The following is a 21732-nucleotide window of genomic DNA, read 5'->3' as shown; positions in this document are numbered from 1 at the left end:
CTCAAGATGTATGACACCTTGATATTAATTTCTTTGCAAATAAATGTTTCATCATTTACACAAAATAATGTCCATGGGAGTCATTATGAGCTTCTAATGTATTGTTTTTAATGGACTGGGAAAAATGATTCAGTCCTTGCCTGTTTCTGATGGGTGAAAAAAATGAACAAGTTGTAGAGTTCTGCTTTAAACATTCCATAAAATAATAATTGCATCACATTCAGTCTGCATCAGTTGGGGGTGAATTATCTTTGAAGCATTGGGTGGAAGCTTGGGATTACAGTTGCCCTTGGCTGCCAGAGCATGGAACAGCTCTGAGTCCTTGTTGCAGGTCAGGAGGCAGGACTGCAACTGCCACAGTGGATCCATGTAGTTGTCACTCACCCATCATACTCCTGCCTATCCCACTGCAAATTTAATTCTCTTTTGCTTAAGGGAGAGTTGACACAGAGCCCTCTTACATGAGTGTAGGCTCCCCACCATCTCCCTGCTCTGCTTTCTGCCACCAGTTAGTGTAACTTAAAAGAAATGAACCATAGGAAATAAGTACATTCTATTCATTATAATTTCTTAACAGGTTGTTGGCTCAGTTGGATGAAACAGAAAAGGCTTTTGATCAATTTTGGACCAAACATCATCTAAAACTAGAACAGTGCCTGCAGCTTCGACACTTTGAACATGATTTTAGAGAGGTACTTCATTTGTTCATGCTGTCTAGTCTTCTCTGGTAAATAAGGTCAAATTTTACCCATACCTAAAGTATACTGGCAATCCAAAAAGAAGATTGGGAGAGAAGCCCTTCATTATGAAATAAGAACTGAGTTTTCAAAAATTAAATTTTTGGCAGCTATCAGATGTCTTACAACATTTGAATAAAGCCCAGTGAGGAAAGTGCCAGACTGTGAGGCCAAAATGTGAAACACCAACTTCTTGATAAACCATTTTACATTTATGTGTGAAGTTATCAAATATAATTTCTTCTGTGATGTTAAGTTGCCAATTCCACCAGAGTCAAGGGAATACAGTTCAGAAAGCCCAACTGTCAGCCCAGAGACTGGAGTAATACAGATTCTGGAGTAATATAGACTCTGGAGTTACAGGTTTTCAAAACTGCGTGGGCCTAAACAGTGAGAAACAGGGCAGCTCTTTGAAGAATAGTTGATTGTTGCTTTATTCCCTGGTTTTTCCAATTTGGAACAAGCTGAAAGACTAAATTTGAGATGCAGACTCTTTTCAAAGATATAGATGAATGTTTGTTGTAATTTTATGAGTATCTTGTGGTAAAGTTTTGGGTGGGTTTATTTTGTTTTGGTTTTACTGTTTTGGTTTTATACTTTTGTTGTTGCTGTTTTTTAGGTAAAACTGACATTGGATAACCTCATGGAAGCACAAGCAGGTTTTGCTGACATTGGGGACAGTGTGACTCGAGTGGAGCACCTCCTAAAGGAACAGAAACATCTGGAAGAGAAAGGACAGGTTTGCACTCAATTTAGTATTCTAGCTGCTATAGACATGGTATTCCAGACACTTCTTTGTCACTGTCCTTCCATCCCATTTACTCTCTTCTCATGAGTCATTATTTTAAATTGCAAACTCGGATCCTAATTTCCAGAATCCAGGGTTGTTGAGACCCAGTAGTTCCAGTTCGTTTCTTGGAAAGCCGGGGGAAAAAAGCAGGGGAAAAAACTTGTATAATGAATGTCCCTGGTATGGAGAAAGAAGAATTGGACTCCACAACTTCTCTGGGCAACATGTTCCAGTGTTTGTTCACCCTTACAGTAAAAAAGTGCTTCTTGATGTTCCGATGGAACTTCTCAAGTTTCAATGTACTCACTGACAATAAAGTTGGTCTTCAATGTAAATATAAAGTAAGACATCAGCTATATTTATATCCCAAACCTTTACACTCAGGCTACAGCAGGGATTATAGAGATGGACTGTCATTATTATAAATGTCATTCTAAGATCTAACTTTGGATTTTTCTCATTAATTTCACAGGAACCTTTGGAGAAGGCTCAGTCTCTAGCTCTTCATGGAGAACAGCTCATCCAAAACAATCATTATGCAGTTGACTCCATTAGACCAAAGTGTGTTGAACTCAGGCGGATTTGTGATGACTTTACCAATGAGACCAAGAAAAAGTATGATATTTTGGGAAAGTCTCTTGAGCTGCATAAGCAGTTAGATAAGGTGAGCAAACCTTCTCAGGTAACAGCCCTGCCAAGGTTCTACCGAAAATGAATGTTTTTATAAGCTCAGGTAATTACGATGAAGATAAAAAGTTGTGTTTGTTTTTTCTCTGTTTCATTCAGTAAATATAACTAGAAACATTGGAGCAGTAGATTCTCATAAGTATGGTCTTAAAATGATGAAAAATAGGAAATAAACTAAGGAAAATTGAGCTAGACCTAAATTTGAAATGAGAACCAAATGTATTCTAGTGCTTAAAAATTAACAATTTACCACGTGTTAGTTTTCAGTTTCTCTGATCTAGCTAGAATAGCAAGATAAATGCTTTGAGAATGTTTGTTTGCTATTCCAGCAATGTAAACCTTCTTTGGAGTATTTCTAACTGAGATTCATAGGCCTAAAAAGTTTTGGAGAGTTTTGATATGGTTTCAATTTTTGGGTTAATTATGTGACTGAACACTCAAATGAGGTAGTACAGCTGAGAGATTCGGTTTGCAATAACACTTTTCCTCTTTGCTCAGAGTATTATTCTTTTACATGTTACTGGACCATCTAGCCCATGAGAGCTGAACTGAACAGCAAGTTCAGTTCAGCGAGTCCAGTTCTACATATCCTGGTGGGATGACTTGGGCAGGAACTATGGCATGCTAGGAAGTAACATCCATCCCTTTTAGTGACATATTAGGGCAAATCTGTATTTCACAGAGTAGAAGCAATACTTAACGACATGGACTGTCAGTGATGATGAGTCCTTCCCCCATTTTTCTTTAAAGGCAAGCCAATGGTGTGAAGCTGGAATCTACCTCTTAGCTTCCCAAGCTGTGGACAAGTGCCAGTCACAAGAGGGAGCTGAAACTGCACTCGTTGAAATTGAGAAGTTCCTGGTAACAGCCAAGGAACACCAGCTCTCTAACCCAAAGGAGTTCTACAATCAGTTTGACATGATCCTCACCCCTGAAATAAAGGTAAAACCCCTCAGATGTGCATGCATTCACTTAGAATTAAAAAATTACCAAATGCTTTGTACCTGAGAGTGTACTGGGCTATATATTTGAGTCTGCTAAAATATGCCTCTTTCCCTATTCCAAAAGGGCACAGAGGTGAGCCCTTGGGGCAATGAGTTTTGCTCGTATAAGTAGTCATGGAACACATGTGATTTTCTTCAGACCAGTGTCAGAAATACTGCCTGAGTCACCATGTCTTGGTCAGTGAAACTGTGATGTCTGTGGAGTGTGTGGACTGGGTTGCGTTAAACTGCAGCACAGTGTCATCTTCAGCTCTAGTCTGTCTGGTAACACAAGTACTTTCTTAACTTAGTCCAGCACTGAGAAGTGTTTGTTGTTTACCTTTTCTTTATCAAGGCCAACGCCCAAAGAATTGTACAAAAACTTGAAGATGTACAAGAAATGTTTGACAAGAGGCAAGTAAGTTTGAAGAAGCTGGCAGCCAAACAGACCCGGCCAGTACAACCTGTTGCTCCACATCCTGAATCTTCCCCAAAACGAGCATCACCAAAGATTACCAGGCCAGCAGCAGTAGGTAGGCCATGAGCAGTTACTTTCAGACACACACCAATGTTTTGTCCACATGGCGATGTTTAATTTTTGTTATCAGAATGAAGACTTGCACTTGATGTGCAGCGTCAGCCCTGTAGGTCCAGCTATGAAAAATGAATGTGAAATATCTGTCACTACAAACATACAGACAAGGGTGAATCAAAAAAACCCCAACAAACCAACAACAAACCAACAAAAAAACTCAGGTTTCTCTTCCTAGGTCTAATCTACAGAGTACATTTCTATACTGTTTCCCAGTGTGTCTTATATTGCCAGTTCTTGAATACCCAAGCCAGGGTAGTCACTGCAAGCCTGGAAAGTAAGCATGAGAACCTCTTTTACATTGCACATACTGTAATGTGAATATTCATCTTTAAAAGGTCACAATACCTCAAGTTTCAATCAGATACTTGCCAAATTAAGGGTTTGCTAGTGACACTGCCTCATTTGTGGAAGTTTTGCTTTTTCCCCTCTACACAGATGTTCATTCACTTTCTAGTTTGTCCTCTGCTAACTATAAAAGTTGAACGTTGCTTCTGTTTGGAATTTACTGAAAGTTCCTGATTTGAAGTTTTCACGTGCCTTTAACCAAGATAGCTGTTTTCTGCAAAAGGAACATGGGTGAAGCTAATTTGAGACACTGCATCTTGGAGACCAGTGGCTGTGCTTGGTGGCAAGAAGGCATTGACCCTTTGGAATTGTAGGGCTTTTTAAAAGGGGAACCTTTACCAAAAAGCTTTTTAAAAAAATCAATTTGCAAGAAGAGCTTGCAGTAAACTGCTTTCTCAACAGGAAGACTAGGATGGCCAGTAGCCTGACCATTTTGCTTTCTAGGGATATCAGCAGGAGGTCACACCAGTGTCCCTGTTCTCCTCTGCTCTGCAACCCTAATCCTTTCTTACCAAGGAAAATCATCTTCTTCCTGTTACCATGTTAGTTTGACATCTGTACTTCCCCCCTACCAAACCATACTAGCTTAACATGTTCTTAACATACAGCTGCTACCTCAAGTTTCAGCTTCACTATTGGCTTAAGGCAAGCTGAGAACACAATGCATGTGAAGAGGTCCTGCTCTGCCACACACATATCCTCCAGCAATGTGCTCTTGCACTGAGGTGGGCAGTCAGTTTGCCGTAGGAGTTGTGATTTGCCTTGAAAACTCAATCAACAGACTGTAAAAATGTAGTAGTTATTTTTCCACGGCATGAGTTACAGAAATGCAGGGAGCTGTGGAGTTCATGCACCCCAGTCCCCTGCTCCAACCAGCACTAAGTCCGAGTTGATCACATTCACTGAGTGCTGTGATCATTCACTAGTGCTGGAGAAAAGGAAGATGCAGAAAATGGGGGTATGGGGTCAGCAGGTCAGAGGCAGTTAGGTACTGCAAGTACCATTTGAGGATGGCTTTCACCTATTGTGAAACTGCATCTTCAGGCTAAAAGCTAATCTTGCTTTAGTTTATGCATGCAGTCTCTGATTTTGTTCCTTGAATTTCTTTCTTGTCATTTTAAAGCACTTCCAGATTTTTTAATTAAATTGTTGGTATAGACATAACCTTATAGAACAGTCACTAGTATATACGTGACAGTGCTCTAAGTTTTGATTCTTGTTCATACAACCAATCCCATACTATCAGCTCTTTCACAGAAAATCATGAGATGCTCCATTGCTCTGTCCCTTGCATTGCAGTTCAGGGTTTTACAACCCAATACAGGATAACTGTGTGACAAGGATTAGCCTCTAATGTCCTGTTGCAAAATAGTAGGGAGATGAAATTTATTTTTAAATGTTACTCTGGTTGTTCTTTTAGAAGGTGCAAAGTGCAACTCAGTCCTGTTCAGACACTGATAAGTAGATTGTAAAATCTCATTCGGGTTCCTGAAGGTGCCTGACCGAGAGTACCTCTGTACAAAGAAACAAACCCTGACTATCTACAGCTTATCCAGGGGCTCACAATCACAGCTTACTTTAACAGCTGTGAATAGTACATGTACATTCATATACTCTGTGTAATGGCATCCTTTGGGTGTTATCCAGCTGTCAGCTACCAAGAATCATACTTTGAAATTCCTGAGTGCCCTTTCCCTCAGAATGCCAAAGCACTTGGCAAGTACTGGTCAGTATTTTAACCTCTTTTTTTTTTTTCAGAAAGAAAACTGAAGCACAGACAAACTGATTTACCAAGGCATTTTGCAGTCTGACTCTCAAATGTGTCTGAGAATAGAAACAGGGACACTGAGTCCTATTCCAAGCCTTGAAAATGAGGCTGCGAAATTCTGCTCTTCTTGAAGCTACCCTCTTTTGGACTTTCCTCTGTGTCCTTTCTTCACATTCACGGGATCAATGCACTATCAACATTTACTTATGGGGAGAATTTATTGAGCAACATCTTGGAAACATGAGAGAGGCTTAGAGCACCTTTTTGAAACAGATACTGTAACTCATTGTCATTTTTTAGCCAGGACTTACCTGAATATTTCTAAAAGCTTGCAAAATAGAATATGGCAACAAGAAAATGCCATGTTCCTAGGCTGCATAAATATAAAAGCAGGCAAAGGCAATAAAATGTTGTAAACAGAAATAGAAGACTAGAAAGAAAGGCTTTTGTCCCCAGGCAACAGAGTAACAATACCATGGCAGCACTGCAATGGTTGTCTGTGAAAGGAAAAGAAGTTATGTTTGTTCCAGAATAGATTTTGTTTTGGTTTTCCTTGCTGACTATCCATTTTCCAAACAAGGAGTGGTAGGGAAAATTCAATCCAATTCAGGGTGCTAATGGAAAAATCTTCACAGATATGAAGACTCAGACATGAAATACTGTCAGACTCTCCATTTTACATGGACAAATACATAGGTGCACACAGGCAGAGCTGATACTATGTCTGAGAGGAAGGGCAGGTTTCCATCAGGGAAATGACTGTCACAGGTTATGTCTGTGTCCTTATGGTCACTGGTGACTGACTCTCAGCAAACTCTAAGCTTAGTGAAGATCCAGAAAGGCAGCTCAGAGCTGCTGTAAACTCTCCCTCACTCAGCACTTTTCACTCAACGCTGTGGGTCTGGAAGTTCTGAAGCAAAATTTTAGATTAATCTCAATTTTGCTTGAAGCTTTTGGTTTCGCAAATGAGCTTTCAAATTTTGCAGGGACAGGCCTGTTCAACATTGAAAAACTAGTTTTGGAATTATTGTGATGCTCCAAAGTCTGTGCCAGCTGGACTTGGTGCACATTTTAGCTGTGAGAATCTGCTTAAGTATTATTCACAGATCAACCCAGAAAAGGCATAAACCCCTCTGTTGACCTTTTTATAATGAGTGCTTTGAAAATATTTAAGTAGCATATATAACACCTTATTTTAAGGACAACTCTCTTTACTCCCAATGGAAGCTGCTTGAATACTGCTGATGGCTAAACTTGTCCCTGTATGTGTTGGGAGGAGAGAATTGGCACTTCATAGGGAAATATTTTTGCTGATTTACTTCTGAGGGCATAATTTTTGATGATTTGACTACATATTTGTTTTCTGCATTTCTGTACAAAACTCCTTAGCTGGAGTGAATTGGGATAGGTCCACAAAGTCAAACCATGCAGGCCAGAATTGCCTCTAGGCTGTCAGGCACAGATTAGAGACAAATTACAGAACTGTAAAGGAGAATACAAGCTATTAGGGATGATTGCAGTTAGCATTTCTCTATTTTAATTTGCTTGTAATTATCCCAAACTCTAACTCTTCGAAATGAAACTTTCCCAAAGGCTATCTTCTCAGCCTGACACATTCTTGGAAAACTTCAGTAAAAGGTTATTTGGCCATCCTGCGACCATGGTTAGGAAAATTGTCTTACTTTAGTTATCTTTGTGGTGAGAGCTGGAACATGGCAGTACAAAGTGCTATAAAATATTCATGGGTAGATTTCTTTGTGTGCAACATAAATGTGAAATACAGGAGCAGAGATGTCAAAATTTCTGTGAGCTCATTAAACAAATAACATGTTTAAAAGCACATTGCACATACAAAATCCATGACTCACCATAGAAGCATCTTAGAAGGCCAGCTTGGAACTTGAGATTCATATGGGGGAACACAGCTGGAGCCTTTTCAATTCTTTAAATAATATAACTTAAGCTGGTTCCATCTCAGTTAAATGTATACAACTGCTCATTGGACCCATTCCAGCATTCCTCACAGTCACTAGTGCATAACACTCACTAACTAATAACATCTGGATAGGGGATGAAGGAAGAATGTCTTGCAAGAGTCTGGGGATGTGTGCAGGGGAAGTGAGGCTGCAGACAGATTAGCTGACTCAGAAAAGATGCTGCATGTGGTTTTCATTAATGGTTTGAGAAACCACTCGTTTCTATAGTTCAAGATATTGAATAAGTGTAACTCATTAGCCAGCAAGAGACACAGACTCTGTAGTCAAGGGTTATAATACATGCCCAGCACTTGTAAGGCATTCAAAGACCCCCTCAAATAAATGCTTTACATTCAGGTTTTGCGTGAATTTCCCAATCACATCTTTCCCCATATGTTTTCTGTGTGAGTTTGTGCATTCTCACTAATCACCTACAGCAGAATCAAATTCCTTTGGCAAGAACAGGCATGGAAACAACTAGTCTGCTAAACTTTATTGGGCTTTGCTGCTCCTGCTGTCCAACAGGAAACGTGAGTTCAAAGATCATTTATGACAAAATCATTGTTTTGAATTGTGGTGATGACAAAACAGAATGTTTAGGCAGCTAAAGAAACACCAGAGCATCTTTGCTTTATCATTCAATGGCTTAGTGCAGACTTTTCCATTTTTAGGCAATATAATCTATATTTCTTTGCTCTAGCAAAATTGCTGTCAAACCCCTGGAAAATCTGGCAATATAAGAAGCACAAAGCAAGGCTCCTCTATGTGGAATATTATTCTACAAGGAGACACCCCACTTGTCTTCCTTTGTTCCTGTGTCTTTATTCTTTCAGTAGGCAGCTCAACACTTTAACTTTCAACTTCCTCAGCAGTACAATACAGTACTGACCTTGAAACAGCCAACTGTGCTGAATTTTATAAGGGAGTTTCCCTTATATTTCCAGTTCCACAGTAATTAGTGCAATAATAATTGGCAGGTATTTTGGCTGTTTCTTTCTAAGGTGCTCCAGAAACTACTTAAAGGTAGTGACGTGCAGCAGTCTCTGACTATGGGCCAGTCAATAACTGACAAATTCTCTGGAGCATGACCAAAACAGATTGCTGCCTGCTCTCAGTTCATTTCTGGGTCAAACTGGAAAGGGAAGTTCGCTGTGTCAATCTGAATCAAATTCATCTCTGAAATATATGCAGTTGAATTTGTCTTTCTTATCTTTGCACCTGCCTCCTTTCCTGAAATATCTCACACTGAAGAAGCCAAGACTAACCTAGTGAACTGACCTGAGTAATTGCTGCTGGATCAAGGAGCACCTGCACTCGGGCTTCTTGTGAATGTGCCATCTTTCACTTAAGCTGTTCTGGATCACCTGGAGCTGTCTGAATTTGCAAGTTGTGATCCAGACATCAAAATTTTAACTGATTTCCACTTTTTCTGCTGGTTGCTTTCAGCCAGGATTTTCATACCAGTATCAACCGTCCTCTCAAGTCTTCTGATTAATGATAATGTCAAACAACATGGTATTGCTGACTATGCTTTCTAAGCAAAAGTTGTCATGTTTTCTGAAGTTATTTCCTTTGCTTCCATTTCTTTCCACAACACATCCATAAAATTTCTGAATTAGCTTTGTAGAACAATCCAGTGGACTGAACCCAGATTTAGATAGGGCAGCTAGACCTTGGCAGAGTATCTAGGGTATTCAGGATGCCTGTGTGTTATTAAGAGTATGAAACAATGTCTTGGTAGTCAAGTCCTAGATTTATTTCTTTTACTGCTGATTTTTCAAGGTATAAATAGGATATAGATGGGAGAAGCTCCAGGAGATAACAGTGTTTAGTGTGATAGGTACGATCACAATCTGCATTTTGTCAAGATGGTGGTAGATGAGAATTTAAGGCTAAATAGAATCTCCAGGGTGCATTAGTATGGAAAAGAGTGAATTTGCTAATGCTTATAACCACTTTACTCAGGCATTCATGGGGGAAACCATAAAAGGACCCATTTGAAAACTTATCAAATAGTTGATGAAGGTTGGTATTCTGGTTTTGCCAACAGTATAAATCATCCTTCTTGCAGATTAGAAAGGTAGGAAGAACTTTGACAATGAGGATCAATAGCTTCTATATGCTTTATCTTGCATCTTTTTGTCCCCTTGGTTTCAAAATGTCAGTACACCACTTTTGGGGTGAAATAAAAATACCTTTGAGAGAACAATTACTACTTCAGGGAAAGCTTTCTTGGGGTGGGAAAAAAGCATCTGTTGAAAGTAGTGCTCAAAATCAAAACAAATCCCCTGCTGTATATTCTGAAAGAGAGTGATGGAAGAGCCAAAGAGAAACGACATTTGCATTTCAGCTCAGTCCTGGGAACCACGAGAATCCTCTAGCAGTTGATTATAGCTGCTGGTGGCTGCCAGATTTCACTGTTCCATTGAGGAAACCTTCTAGTATAGAGTCATTGTGCAGAGGTAATAGGCATGAAATGGACATTGCCAAGTCCTCATGTCATTCAGCATTGGATAAATCCAAGAAGATTTAGAGAAGAGTTGGAGAGAAGCCGCTTTAATTAATTCTCTTCCCAGCTGTGTGATAAGGCTGCTGAAAAGACACAGAGTAGAAAAAACGTCAACTTCCACTACTGTTGTCTGTGAAACTGATATGTTGTCTTTTTAACTGAATATAATTTGGGTGCTTCTATGTGCCTTTTTTGCCTTTTCTAAAACTACCTTGAAAGAAGAATTTAATGACAAGGGCATCTGAAACTTTGTTGTGTTTCTTCTCTAAAAAGTGTTCAACCCCCTCCTACATGAATCCTTTGAAACTACAGCCTCTTCACTCAAAGATGTCTGCATCTTTGTTACTGCACCCCTCAGCTTCTCCCCAAAAAGTTATTAATTACCACCAGGACTCTCAATGCCTCAAAACATTAAACTTGGTGAAACCATCTCAAAATGTTACCAGATGCATTTGAAAACAAGTTCTTGTTCAATTAGAAAGTTTTCCCAGGATAAAAATGAAATGGACCTTATCTCAGAATTGCAGCAATTTTGTTTTTTTTTTTTTTTTCTTTTTTGTTCTTCTAGCCCAGGTTTTTTCACCATTTCTTCTGGCTTTGTTTGTGTTTTTACCATGACATGAATGTTGCTCATATCAATTCAGCAACTAAGAAAAAGAAGAGAGCTGACTGCCTTGTGCTTATATAGTGTGTGCTGTGAGCTCGTTATCAATGTAAAACAGATACAAAGTGTAACAGAGATTATTTTCTTCTCAAGCAAAATATATGATTCCCCTTCTCACAGTTCATTGTAAACCTTTCCTTTGGACAGCAGGCTCAGGACAAGTGGTTATGTTGTTAAGGATGACTGTCCAGTAGCATCAGACACCTCACTGTCAGCTGTGGTTTGCAGAGCCTGCAAAGTGCCTCAAACCTGACATGACAGACCATATTCTGCAATTGCTTCCTCAGGTTCACTATTATTATATCCGTGTCACAGTGACTTGCTGAACTCCTGGGATTACTCTTTCGAGACTTGTTCATGTAATGAAAACATTCAGGGAACCATCCTTTAATCCAACATTGCCAAACCATTACCAGAACCAAAACTTCCTTTCTTTGGGAACCCACACAAGCAACACTGTGCAAGTGACAATTACCCAAGTGATGATACAGCTGGCTGACATTTACCTGTGCTGGCCTAAAGATGGTTTTCCCAGGGGAAGCCAAACCAATCATTACACTGTGGAGCTTTGGATGCCAATCTGAGCACTGAACAAGGTGGCCCATCCCTTGTGCCAGCTGGTCCATTGCCACCCCAGCCACAACTCAGTTCTCTAAGCCAGGTCTCAGTTACTACTGATGTGTTGGGATCTTTGCTCATTGCTTTTATTAGGAAGTAGAATTTCAACTTTCAGCGCACATTTTCTAATGTTACTCTCTTTTTGACTCCTTCAGCTACCAACAGGAGGTCCACCGAAATTTCCTGCCCTCCAAAGACAGTTTCTGAAGTAGAGTTATCAAAAAAGAAAAGCATTAAGAAGACTAAAGGTGGAATTAAGGTAGGATTACCTGTGATTTGGGGACATCCCATATTATGAGAGAACTCAAGACCACATAAATATAGGTTTACTCACTTGGAATTAAAAAAGAAAAAAAAAATCGAACATTTCTAAGTTGACTCTCTGATAAGGATTTTTTTTACACTCCACATTGCAGTTTGAAAGTTACTCAGATGATAGCGTTAAAAAGCATTTATGGAAAACCAAGTTACACTAAAGGAGAAATCATCTTCAAAGGATGGAAGTGGAAATGTGGAAGAAATGTCCAACAATAATATACTAAAATGCAGCCAAAGTGCCCATCCTCCCTTATAGCACGTGAACTACTTTGTTTCTAAAACTGTAATCCGATTCAGCTCAAGTTGTGTTATGTTCAGGGTTTTACAAAGTTATAGATTTTTCCTCATTTAAATATTTTCTAAGGGTAATTTCTATGTAAAGGATTTAAAACTAGACATGTAATACTTAGGAATAAACCAGCCAATACCCAAGAAAATCCACTGTTACCTGTGCCTGCATAGGCAAGTAACCTTCAGGGAAAGCTATCTGGCATTTGTGTCTCTGTGATGAGATTTCTTGCACTATTCTTTCCACAACAAGAATCTATTTAAGATTGTTTGGACATCTTTATCCTTTCCTCTCTATTCCCAAGCCTGACAGCATGTAAGAATCCTGCCCTTACAGCAGAGAGTCTTTGCTTTGAGCTGTAGACACTGACTGGGTTAATAAGCTACCAAAAATAGCTGTTTGGCCTTCCTTGTGTATTTTAACACTGGAAACAGGTTTCAGATACTCCATTCATCTGCAGGTCTTGAAACTATGATGAACTGCAGCTGCATCCTAGAAGTTTTCATTTGCCCAAGCTAGCTGAAATAGCCACTTTCAGAGAACAGACTTCTTTCTTCTTTTCCCCTGTCAAATTCAAGCAAATACCTCATTTATCTTATTTAGAATGTTTGGGTTTAGACCATGTAAATACGCCTGGGAGAGATAAGAAGAATACCAGTGAGGTTATATTCTGAATGGTCTGTGCACAAATGTCATACCTTTGCCAACATCCCCTTTAGTTAAGTTTACTAAAAATAAGAGGTCAAATCATACACAGTGCTGTACACTCACAGCCTTTTAAATAACAGTAGCCCTTTGCCCAGATTTTCTTGCAACTTGCCTGAAGATTCATATTATTGGCTCTTTAGACCATTATATCATTAAAATGGTAAAAAATGCAATTTAAGGTATGTTTTGAGAAAGAAAACATAAGCCCTGAATGTAAGGGAAACAATGCAATGAATGTTCAAAAAGAATTGTGAAACAAGTTGGGTGGTATGAGGTATGATCTTCATTTGGGTGCCTCATGAAAGTGTGATGGAAACAGCAAGTAGCCTTTTTCATATTGTTCAGCAGCTTGGGGGAGAGGAAGAGGAAGGGAATAAGCTTTTTCAGTACATCTCTGGGGAAAATAAATACCTCAACTTAAAACAGGTTATATAGAAGGAGAACAGATGACACAATAGTCCCTGCACTTACAGTTTTTAACTTTTTCATAGTTCATGAGTTATTTTAGAAGGGATTTTTAAAGGTGAGCTCTATATGAGAACACATCCAATAACAGAGACCACATTTTATTAGTTCTCTGTGCCTTTTCCAGTTTAGTCCACTATTACACAGGGTTTTTGTAAAATAAGCATTTTAGAGTTTCTGATTTTAATTAATAATTCACAGACCAAAACTCCTCATACACTAGCACTTCTTACACTAGTGACACCCAAACATGGATGTGCTACTTTCATCTAAATATTAAAAAATGGTTTAATCTTGTTAGTGCAGGAATTACACACAGGCCAAAACCAGTTTGGGGTTTTTTTTGCTTGTCTGTTTGTTTTTCCTTTTCTGGGGGGATGGGAATGTTTAGCAGGGAGGAAGTGTTACCAGAAGGCCTGGAAAGCTAAAAAATGTATCAAATGTCTACCTGGCAAAATTCTATTATTCAATTTTTGATATAATACAAGCTACTTCAACCCAGCTCTTCTGTTATCCACACCCCTGACTTGCTCATACATTTCATCTAAATTTCCCTGAAGCTGAAACTAAAAATTAAACTTGGTCCATCTTCTGAAATGGCCAGAACAGTCCACATCTTCAGCAATAAACACAGAATAAAATTCAGTTATCAGCAGGAACCTAGAGCTGGTTCTCCTTTGTTCTGATAATAGTTCAGGTGAGGACAGCTTATTAATGGATCCATCATTATCATCAACCACCTAAATAATTTTGCAATATTGAATGTAAGATACTTTTCCCCTCCAGAATCAGCCATTAAAAATGAAAGTGCTCAGGAACTAAAAGACTCTGCTGGAGTTTAGATATTGGCTTGGATTAACTGCAAACTCAGAAGCTGGGTTTTTTTACTAAATTTGAAGATTTTGGCTTTTGAGTAAGTCCAAGTAGTACTTGGTGCTCTTAAAGCAAAAGGAGGAAAAACCTGCTTAAAACTTTCCTGGAGCACACCTGAAATGATCCAACTCTGCAAGACTGGACAAATATATCAAAATAAATACTGGAGCAATCAAAAAGCTCCATTTCAGCCTGGGGACAGCCCCTGCACACAAACACGTGCTCAGCACTGTCTTACCAACACTGCTCCTGGGACACAAACACTTCTCAGAGGCACAGGATGGACTCCCAGCTTTCTCCATATGCACCCTACAAAGAACTCCGAAAATGTCAAGTCTTTGGTTTGGCTTGAGACACAAACCAAAAAACCAGCATTTCAAAGTCTAAGTAACAGACTATCATGCCTGTAATTATCTACACAAGGAAATAATTCACCTTCTATGGTGCAAGAACACAACGACTTCGCCTGGAGTCAGGAATGCCTCCCATGCCAACACTGAGCAAGGAAGCAGAATAAAAATAGACAAGAGGTATTCTTGATTTAAAACCTGCACATATAGAATTCAATTATTTTAAATTGTCTAGTGACTTGCTAGGTTAGGTAGGATCTGTTTTTTATTCTTGCAAAGAGCTAAAGTGCTCTAAATAAAGCATCAGCAATTAAGTATTTTCACTTTTAACATGTCCTTCTTATTCAGATTGAGGTGATGCATGAAGCAAGTCAAGGAGGATCTAGCAGAGTCCTGGTGACCAGTGAGAGTGATGAGAACTTGTCAACAAGGAGGAGGTAAGGCTGCACACATGAGCTAGTATATTTTTTCCTTCTTAGAATGCAAATTATTGCATTTATAGTATACTCTCTATGAATTCTTTGAAGCTCATCAAGATTAATAAATAATTATCTGTAATGAAGTCACTGAAATGCTTACAGCCATGCATTTATACCCAGTCTATCAGATGGAAAAGCAAGAAAGATTTATCTTTTGTTTGGGTTGGGGTTTTTTTCCATTTTTTTTTCTTAAAAACATTAATTACAAGATGTAAGAAAATAAGTCATTAGAATAAGCCTTGCATGTATGTTCAAAAAAAGCAGTATTAAAGACCATCTCAGTGTTCAGAATGTTCATATTTAACTATATGCCTCTGAGAAGCTTCTGGGTTTTTTAAATGCATGCTAGAGTTTCTGCAGTCTTGAGAAAAAGATTATTAATGATATATTCTAAAGCACCAAATATTTAAGTCGCTTAGTTCAACAAAAAGTACCAAGTAAACAGCTTAATTTAGCTGAACTGCACAGTTTCTAGGCCAAAGGGAGCAATTAAAAAAAAAAAAAAACCCACACCAAAAAACCCACAACAAAACCCACCCTGCAAGAAGCCAAATGACACAATCCCCACTGACTTCATTTGCTTTGTTCTCTTCTTCACTATGATTTAGATAATTCATACTTACATTATGCCTCTGTCTCACACAGGTATACACTGAAGTTACCTGATGCAAAAGACTCCATTTGTAAAAACCTTAGGTTGATACATTATGTTAGACAAATTGGAGAGACATACAAATCATCATTATCTGAATTTAATTATACCCTAGGAAAATACCATGTCTGGTCCCCAAACCATCAACTAGTTTTCGAAAGGTGCAAAGTAGGACCTGAAATCTTGTGGAGATAAATACACATCTCCAGAGGAACAACTGCCTAAAGAGAACATACAAATAACAACAGGTTAAGCTTCTAATATCTAGCAGTTCTACACAACTTTAGACCCAGAAGCTTGGTCCACAAATTTGTGAGCTGTCTCTTTCCTGGGAAACACCGATTTTGCCCTTTGTTGAGGGCAGGTTTGGTGCAAGGTAGAACAGAAAGGAAGGTGGGGGGAGGGGACAGTTTGAAGCCCTCGAGAGAGGGAACTCGGGATAACACTTAAAAGCATCAAAGCTGATGCTGTCAGTTACAAAGAAAGCAACAAGAGATATTTACCTCTGCTGTACTGTTTGGTTTTTTTTTAAAAGAAATAAGTCTGTTTATTCAAAACAAATTTTACAAAACAATTGTCTTTCTGTGGTACAGAGCAAAGTTTAAGAATAAATACTGAACACTTTGTATAAAAATTAGTAATATCAAAGGGAAACTGATGCAAACCAAACAAATAGGTAAAAAAAATTTAGCATTAAATATGCTGTGCAACAATGTCAAACTCTTAATGAGGAGTGACCATTCAGGCTGATACAGTTTTATTTGCTGAAGTAAAACCTGACAGCCCTGCATTGGAGCACCGAGACTATTGTTAAAAAAGGTTCCAGATGAAAGTGTACAAATATTGTGTTTAGAACCAGAAAATAAGAAGTTTTCTAGTGTCTCCATTTTTTGAAAGGAGTGCCTTCATGCTTTTCTTTTTATTCAACAAGCAACTTCTTTTCACTGCAGCAAAAGAAAATGCATACTACAAACATCAAGACCCTTTTAAGATTAGGAAACAATCCAAACAAAACTCAAACCAACTGTAAAACAAAATATTTCAATGGTCAAAAGTGACTTTCAGATAATGGCAAACTACATTTAAGCAGCGTTTTAGATGTTAGCTAGTTTAGGCTACTTAAAGCTTGGTTTGCTTTTGCTTGTATGAGTGAAAACAAATCCCAACACAGAGTTATGTTGCAAAAACTGTAGTCTTACTAGTACATTTTGGTTGCATACTGCATATGAAGACCCTCTTTCCCTACAGTGAACAGGGTGGCTTTTTCTAGCAGTGCAGTTTTGCTGTGCAGCTTTGTTGATTTAAATGGCTCAAAACAAGTCAGAAATCTGATGAAGCAGCTTTCCTTCAGTACAGAGTAATACTTCCTCTATATGTGCATTTATCTTCTCTGTAAGCAACAGGTCATATAGATCTAGGGTTGTCTTGTGTTTTTTTTCTTTTAGAAAATACATATTCTCAGTACTATAATCAATGTTTAGGCAAGAACAGGAACTGGATTTGTTTTTTCTGAAGTATAGCTGTTATATTCTTCAGTCATTTTGACACTGATAAATGATTTATTTGTTGGCTCTTTATATGCCAAACATTTGGAACCAGTTAGGATTCTTATTATCTTCCTTCTGGAAAATCCATTATAGAAAGTTACATATTTTATGTAGCTACCTCTCATCCATCTGAACAGCTTAGAGAACAGTCAGCAAGCTCACTCCTGGATTCTGTCTACACTAAGAGACACCACTGTCCATTCAAACCATAAAACCTGCAGCACAGCTCCAAGAGCAGTAGCAGTTGGTTAAACCAAGTTTACTACTCACAGCTTAAAACTAGCAAGTCCTGTACAGCTACCACAGGTTTTGCAATTAGCAACTAAGATATCTGTCCTGAGAGTCTGTGGAAGCACCATTAGTGAGCTGTACAAGAAAGAACTGCAGACACCCTACAGCTCTGGTTCTCTGCAGTATCTCTGTGGCACCACAGTACAACTCGTAAGGGCTGGAGGTCACACATCGCTTTGTTCTGGTTTGATTTACAATGCACAGGTGTTTTGTTCCTCTGCAGGTGATATTAACATCAAAATATAGTCAAGGTACAGGGTTTTGTGGACACAAACAACCCTGAAATTTTAAAGACAATTTTGATGAAAAACATTTTAGTTATTTTGATTTGTGTACTGGGTTTCTGTGAATCACCATCTCCCTATCCCTTCAATGCGAAGTCAAAGTTTGTGCAGAAAATATCCTCCCTCTTTGCTAGTACCTGCTTAAAATTTTGCTTTTTTTAAGTCTTTAAAAGCTTCACATTAGCTCTAAGTAACATTCTTGGTGACTTTTGCTTGCTTTTAACCTTTAGAATCGTGAATATTGGAAAACAGAAGCATTCTTAAAAGAAAACTCATTTAGCTTATTTGCTTATTAAAGATTGGACTGTTAAAGTACACTGATTCAGTTTTCAGAAGGCAGAGAAATATTAGCCAAACCTGTTACATGAGTAGTATTTGATTTTCGTCACTTCAAGTTCTAAAGGGAGCTCCTTTTTTTACTTAAAACCACCAAGTCAGAGGGCATTCAAACACTTTCCCTGTTTCAAAGATTTAGGGAACTTCGAGAAAATGATTGTAGCAGGTCTTCACTTCTAGCACTCACTGTCAACTGTGCAGGTCCAGACTGACTTTCGATGAAGCACTGAAAAATGGTGAATATTTGTAATGAGTTTACACTGCCTTAAACTACTGCAATACTCTCACTCATCAAGTCAGAAGTTCCACTTTCCTCATGTTTTGAAAGGACTATTCCATTTTGATATAACAGATTTTTGTTTTGCCACATGCCTTAGTTCACACAGCTTTAAAAAAAACCCTCAAGACTTACTGACAAGTTCAAAGCAACAAACGTTTTCAACAAGCATTTTAAAGTCTAGAAGTCTATTGTAGTTCATTTATAATCCAGACTTGCATCCCTTGAAGAGTGTAAAAAAACAGGGTACAATGTAAAAAGTTGCAACAGGAGAGCTATTCCAATAAGTTTCTGAACAAAATCTGGGACCATCTTCTTCCTCTCCCCCTGCCCACCCCAAATATTCACATGTAAATTTTACCTCTTTCCATGTTTACATATATTTTGAATAAACACCTAAAAAGTTGTTGCTCTGTTTTGGCTCAGTGGATCTTCTGTGCAGATATTCAAGTATTAAGAAAATGCAGCTGAACAAGGATATGTGTCCTCATAGTACAGTTTACAGAGAAGCACAATATTGACTAGTCTGCAGTATATTCTACCCCAAATCCCTGAAGAAATCTTTTTAACTTTGGGATCTGTAGCCTGCTTCCAGAGCTGGCGAAGATCATCTACGTGTCCGTGAGATGTCATCATCTTGTTATAAATGCAGGGATGATATGGAGCCTTTCCTTCCCCAGAAAAAAATACATGATATTGTGGTACAATTCCCATTTTATTGGCACAGAGACCCATGAAAACATCATCTATATAAAGACTTGTATTGAGAGTCAGTGAAGCCTCATAGACTTTAGCTGCTACATCATTTGATATTACATATGCAGCTCCTGCTGTGTAGTCAGGGTAAGAGGGCCACTGGTACATTTCATATGGAACATAGTATTTGCTACTCTTGTCTCTTACGGGAGGGGATCCACGATGGACACGACCAATCCAGAGATCTTGAACACCCATTTGTGTTAGACTTTGGAGATAAGCAACAAGATTTGGCATATGGATAAATATATCATCATCTGCAGACATAATGAACCTGGCATGAGGACAGTAGGCATTCACCCAGCTAAACTGCAAAAGCAATTTTAGAGTAAGGTTGTGAAAAGTATCCAAGAAGTCTTGCTGAATCAAGTCATGGTATTTCTGGTCTTCAAGCTCAAGTTCCCTTTGCTGCCATGTTTTCTGCAGATGGTCTGTTGGTCGTCCTAAAGCAAAAAGAGTTTTAATGTTGGCATTAAGTTGAGAACGAACATACTTCTCATTACCCCAAGTTTGTCTAATTGCATCCCTCCGATGACGGTTCTCAGGAGAAGTCTTTACAAACAACAGCAGAAGGACATCCTGCTGCTGACATTTCTCTCTGTGGTTGATCAAATATTGGTAGCTTGATACTCTGTCCAGGTTATCCCTGCTGATAGACAGGCTGTCATTCACAAAATGGTAGCTATTTATGAGGTATCTGTATGAATAGGACTTCATATGGCTCACAATGTGATTATCAAATGGTCCCCAAAAAATCATGAGACACAGTATGAAGCAAGTGGCAAATATCTGCAAAAAATGGCATTTTCTGACTCTTCTGGGACTAACAAACATTCTGATGCAGTTTTTATAATCCTTATTCTTGTTTAGGATCAGTGTTTTTCAAGTGCCTTTGTTTTTATTTAAGAGCACAGTGTCACCTCTTCAAGATAAGTGTCCCTTGTAAGGCATGATGTCTTTCACTCAGTATCCTTGTGAAGCCAGCTTTGTTCACAGACTTCATAAGTCATCTTTCTCAAAAAACATTTTTCTTTGATTGAAGGAACACAGGCAGTTTTGAAAGATGAGACTTGCAGATGAGTATTTTCCCTTTGGGGCATCTTGAAACAAACACTGAGGTTCTAATCGGATCTTCTCATGTGTTTCCCTCCTTCATGAAGATTCATGCCAATTCTAAGTGGGGGAGAGGAGAAAGGTTTTAGTGAGCTGTTATTAACACACTTGTGATTAGGTTTGGTTATGGAAATGGCTGACTACTCAGACACGCCCCATCAACAGCCACACACACCCACACCCCCTCCCAGCCCCCAAAAGAAAAAAGTAACCCGACTGGCAGCAAGTCAGAGGTGATCAGTGGCCCAGACCAAGCTTGTGGAGGCCAGGGAAGGAGGAACCTGACACAGAAACCTCTTTCTTAGAAATGCCCACTGACAGATGGCATTTTATTTAAACTATAAGCTCGGAGAGAGAGGCAGCCTACAAATGTCCCGGGTTACAAATTGTCTTTGGGCGGTCGGTCTACTGAAGACACAGACCAGGCAGAGCCCCGAGCCGGCTCCCGGGGGAGAGAGTGCTGGGTGAGCGCTCCGGGCGGAGCCCTGGCAGCCCTCGGTGTCCCTCACCGGTCTCTCCCCCCCGCCATTCCCGTCCCCTTGCCCGCAGAGCTCCATCCCCCCAGCCTCATCCAGCACCTTCCCCCGGGGAGCCCCAGGACGGCCCCGCTGCTCTGCCCCGACCCGCTGGAGGGGAGCGGCCGCTGGACTCAACAGCTGCGGGGCTCGAGAAGCGCCACGAGGTCAACCGTGCCCGGACCGGCCGGTACCGAACGGCCCAGACCCGGCTCGGGACCCCCTTAACCCGCGGTGCAGACAGCTGGTCACTCGAGCTACGGTTAAGGGGCGGGCTGACAGAGACAGGCTGCACCCCTGTCAGGACCAGACAGCTCACACTTCAGGGCTACTGTCTCTGCTACCAACTAGGGTTCAGTGAAGAACCCAAAGCACTAAAAGCCACCCGAGTCCAGCATTCTCATCCTGCAGTTTAAAATTCAGTTCTTGTAGCCAGAGTTGTCTCTTCTATGTAATAGACAAGAACAGCCTGAAGTTGCAACTACTTGTTCATGCCACAAAAAAACGACAATTAAGAGCTTTGTCAAGCAAGAAATGTAGGACTAGCACCGTAAGGAATGACACCCCACAAGCTAAGCACTTGTTGCATAGAAATAACTCCTGAAGCAAGAGAACACAAGCTATCATTAGAAGTTCTGTGCAACACAAATGTTTTGAGAATGTTTTACTCATCTGAAGTCTTGCAACTAGATAACAAGGAGAACACAACAAAGTATAGAAATAAGAAAACTTGGAGCAGTTTTGTGGTGCTCCACGAAGGGAACTGGCTCCTCAAAATGGAAACCCCGCATTGGTGTATCCGAGGAT

At 39.5% G+C, this 21732-nt stretch overlaps 2 protein-coding genes across 15 annotated transcripts in view; one reads left to right on the top strand and one right to left on the bottom strand.

Moving 5' to 3' along the window:
* LOC103758229 (guanine nucleotide exchange factor DBS) overlaps nt 1-21732 on the top strand; it is a 163249-nt gene that overhangs the window by 67137 nt on the left and 74380 nt on the right. For all 14 annotated transcript variants that reach the window (XM_029960811.1, XM_018074825.3, XM_008924471.4 and 11 more), the window contains 7 exons: nt 578-692; nt 1357-1476; nt 2000-2191; nt 2965-3156; nt 3553-3730; nt 11828-11931; nt 15024-15112. In XM_029960811.1, coding sequence (XP_029816671.1) covers nt 578-692; nt 1357-1476; nt 2000-2191; nt 2965-3156; nt 3553-3730; nt 11828-11931; nt 15024-15112 — 990 coding nt within the window. The remainder of the gene's footprint in view (nt 1-577; nt 693-1356; nt 1477-1999; nt 2192-2964; nt 3157-3552; nt 3731-11827; nt 11932-15023; nt 15113-21732) is intronic.
* B3GNT5 (UDP-GlcNAc:betaGal beta-1,3-N-acetylglucosaminyltransferase 5) lies at nt 18044-21121 on the bottom strand. The gene is made up of 2 exons (XM_018074837.2): nt 20989-21121; nt 18044-20470 (listed from the first exon to the last, which is right to left on the bottom strand). Exon 2 carries the CDS (start codon nt 20129-20131, stop codon nt 18995-18997), a length of 1137 nt encoding a protein of 378 aa, XP_017930326.1. The 5' UTR covers nt 20132-20470; nt 20989-21121; the 3' UTR covers nt 18044-18994.

This window comes from Manacus vitellinus, unplaced genomic scaffold (assembly GCF_001715985.3).
Source record: "Manacus vitellinus isolate BGI_N305 unplaced genomic scaffold, ASM171598v3 scaffold_29_pilon, whole genome shotgun sequence".
NCBI lineage: Eukaryota > Metazoa > Chordata > Aves > Passeriformes > Pipridae > Manacus > Manacus vitellinus.
Note: the sequence above shows the minus strand (reverse complement) of the source record. Positions and strands in the feature narration are given on the sequence as shown.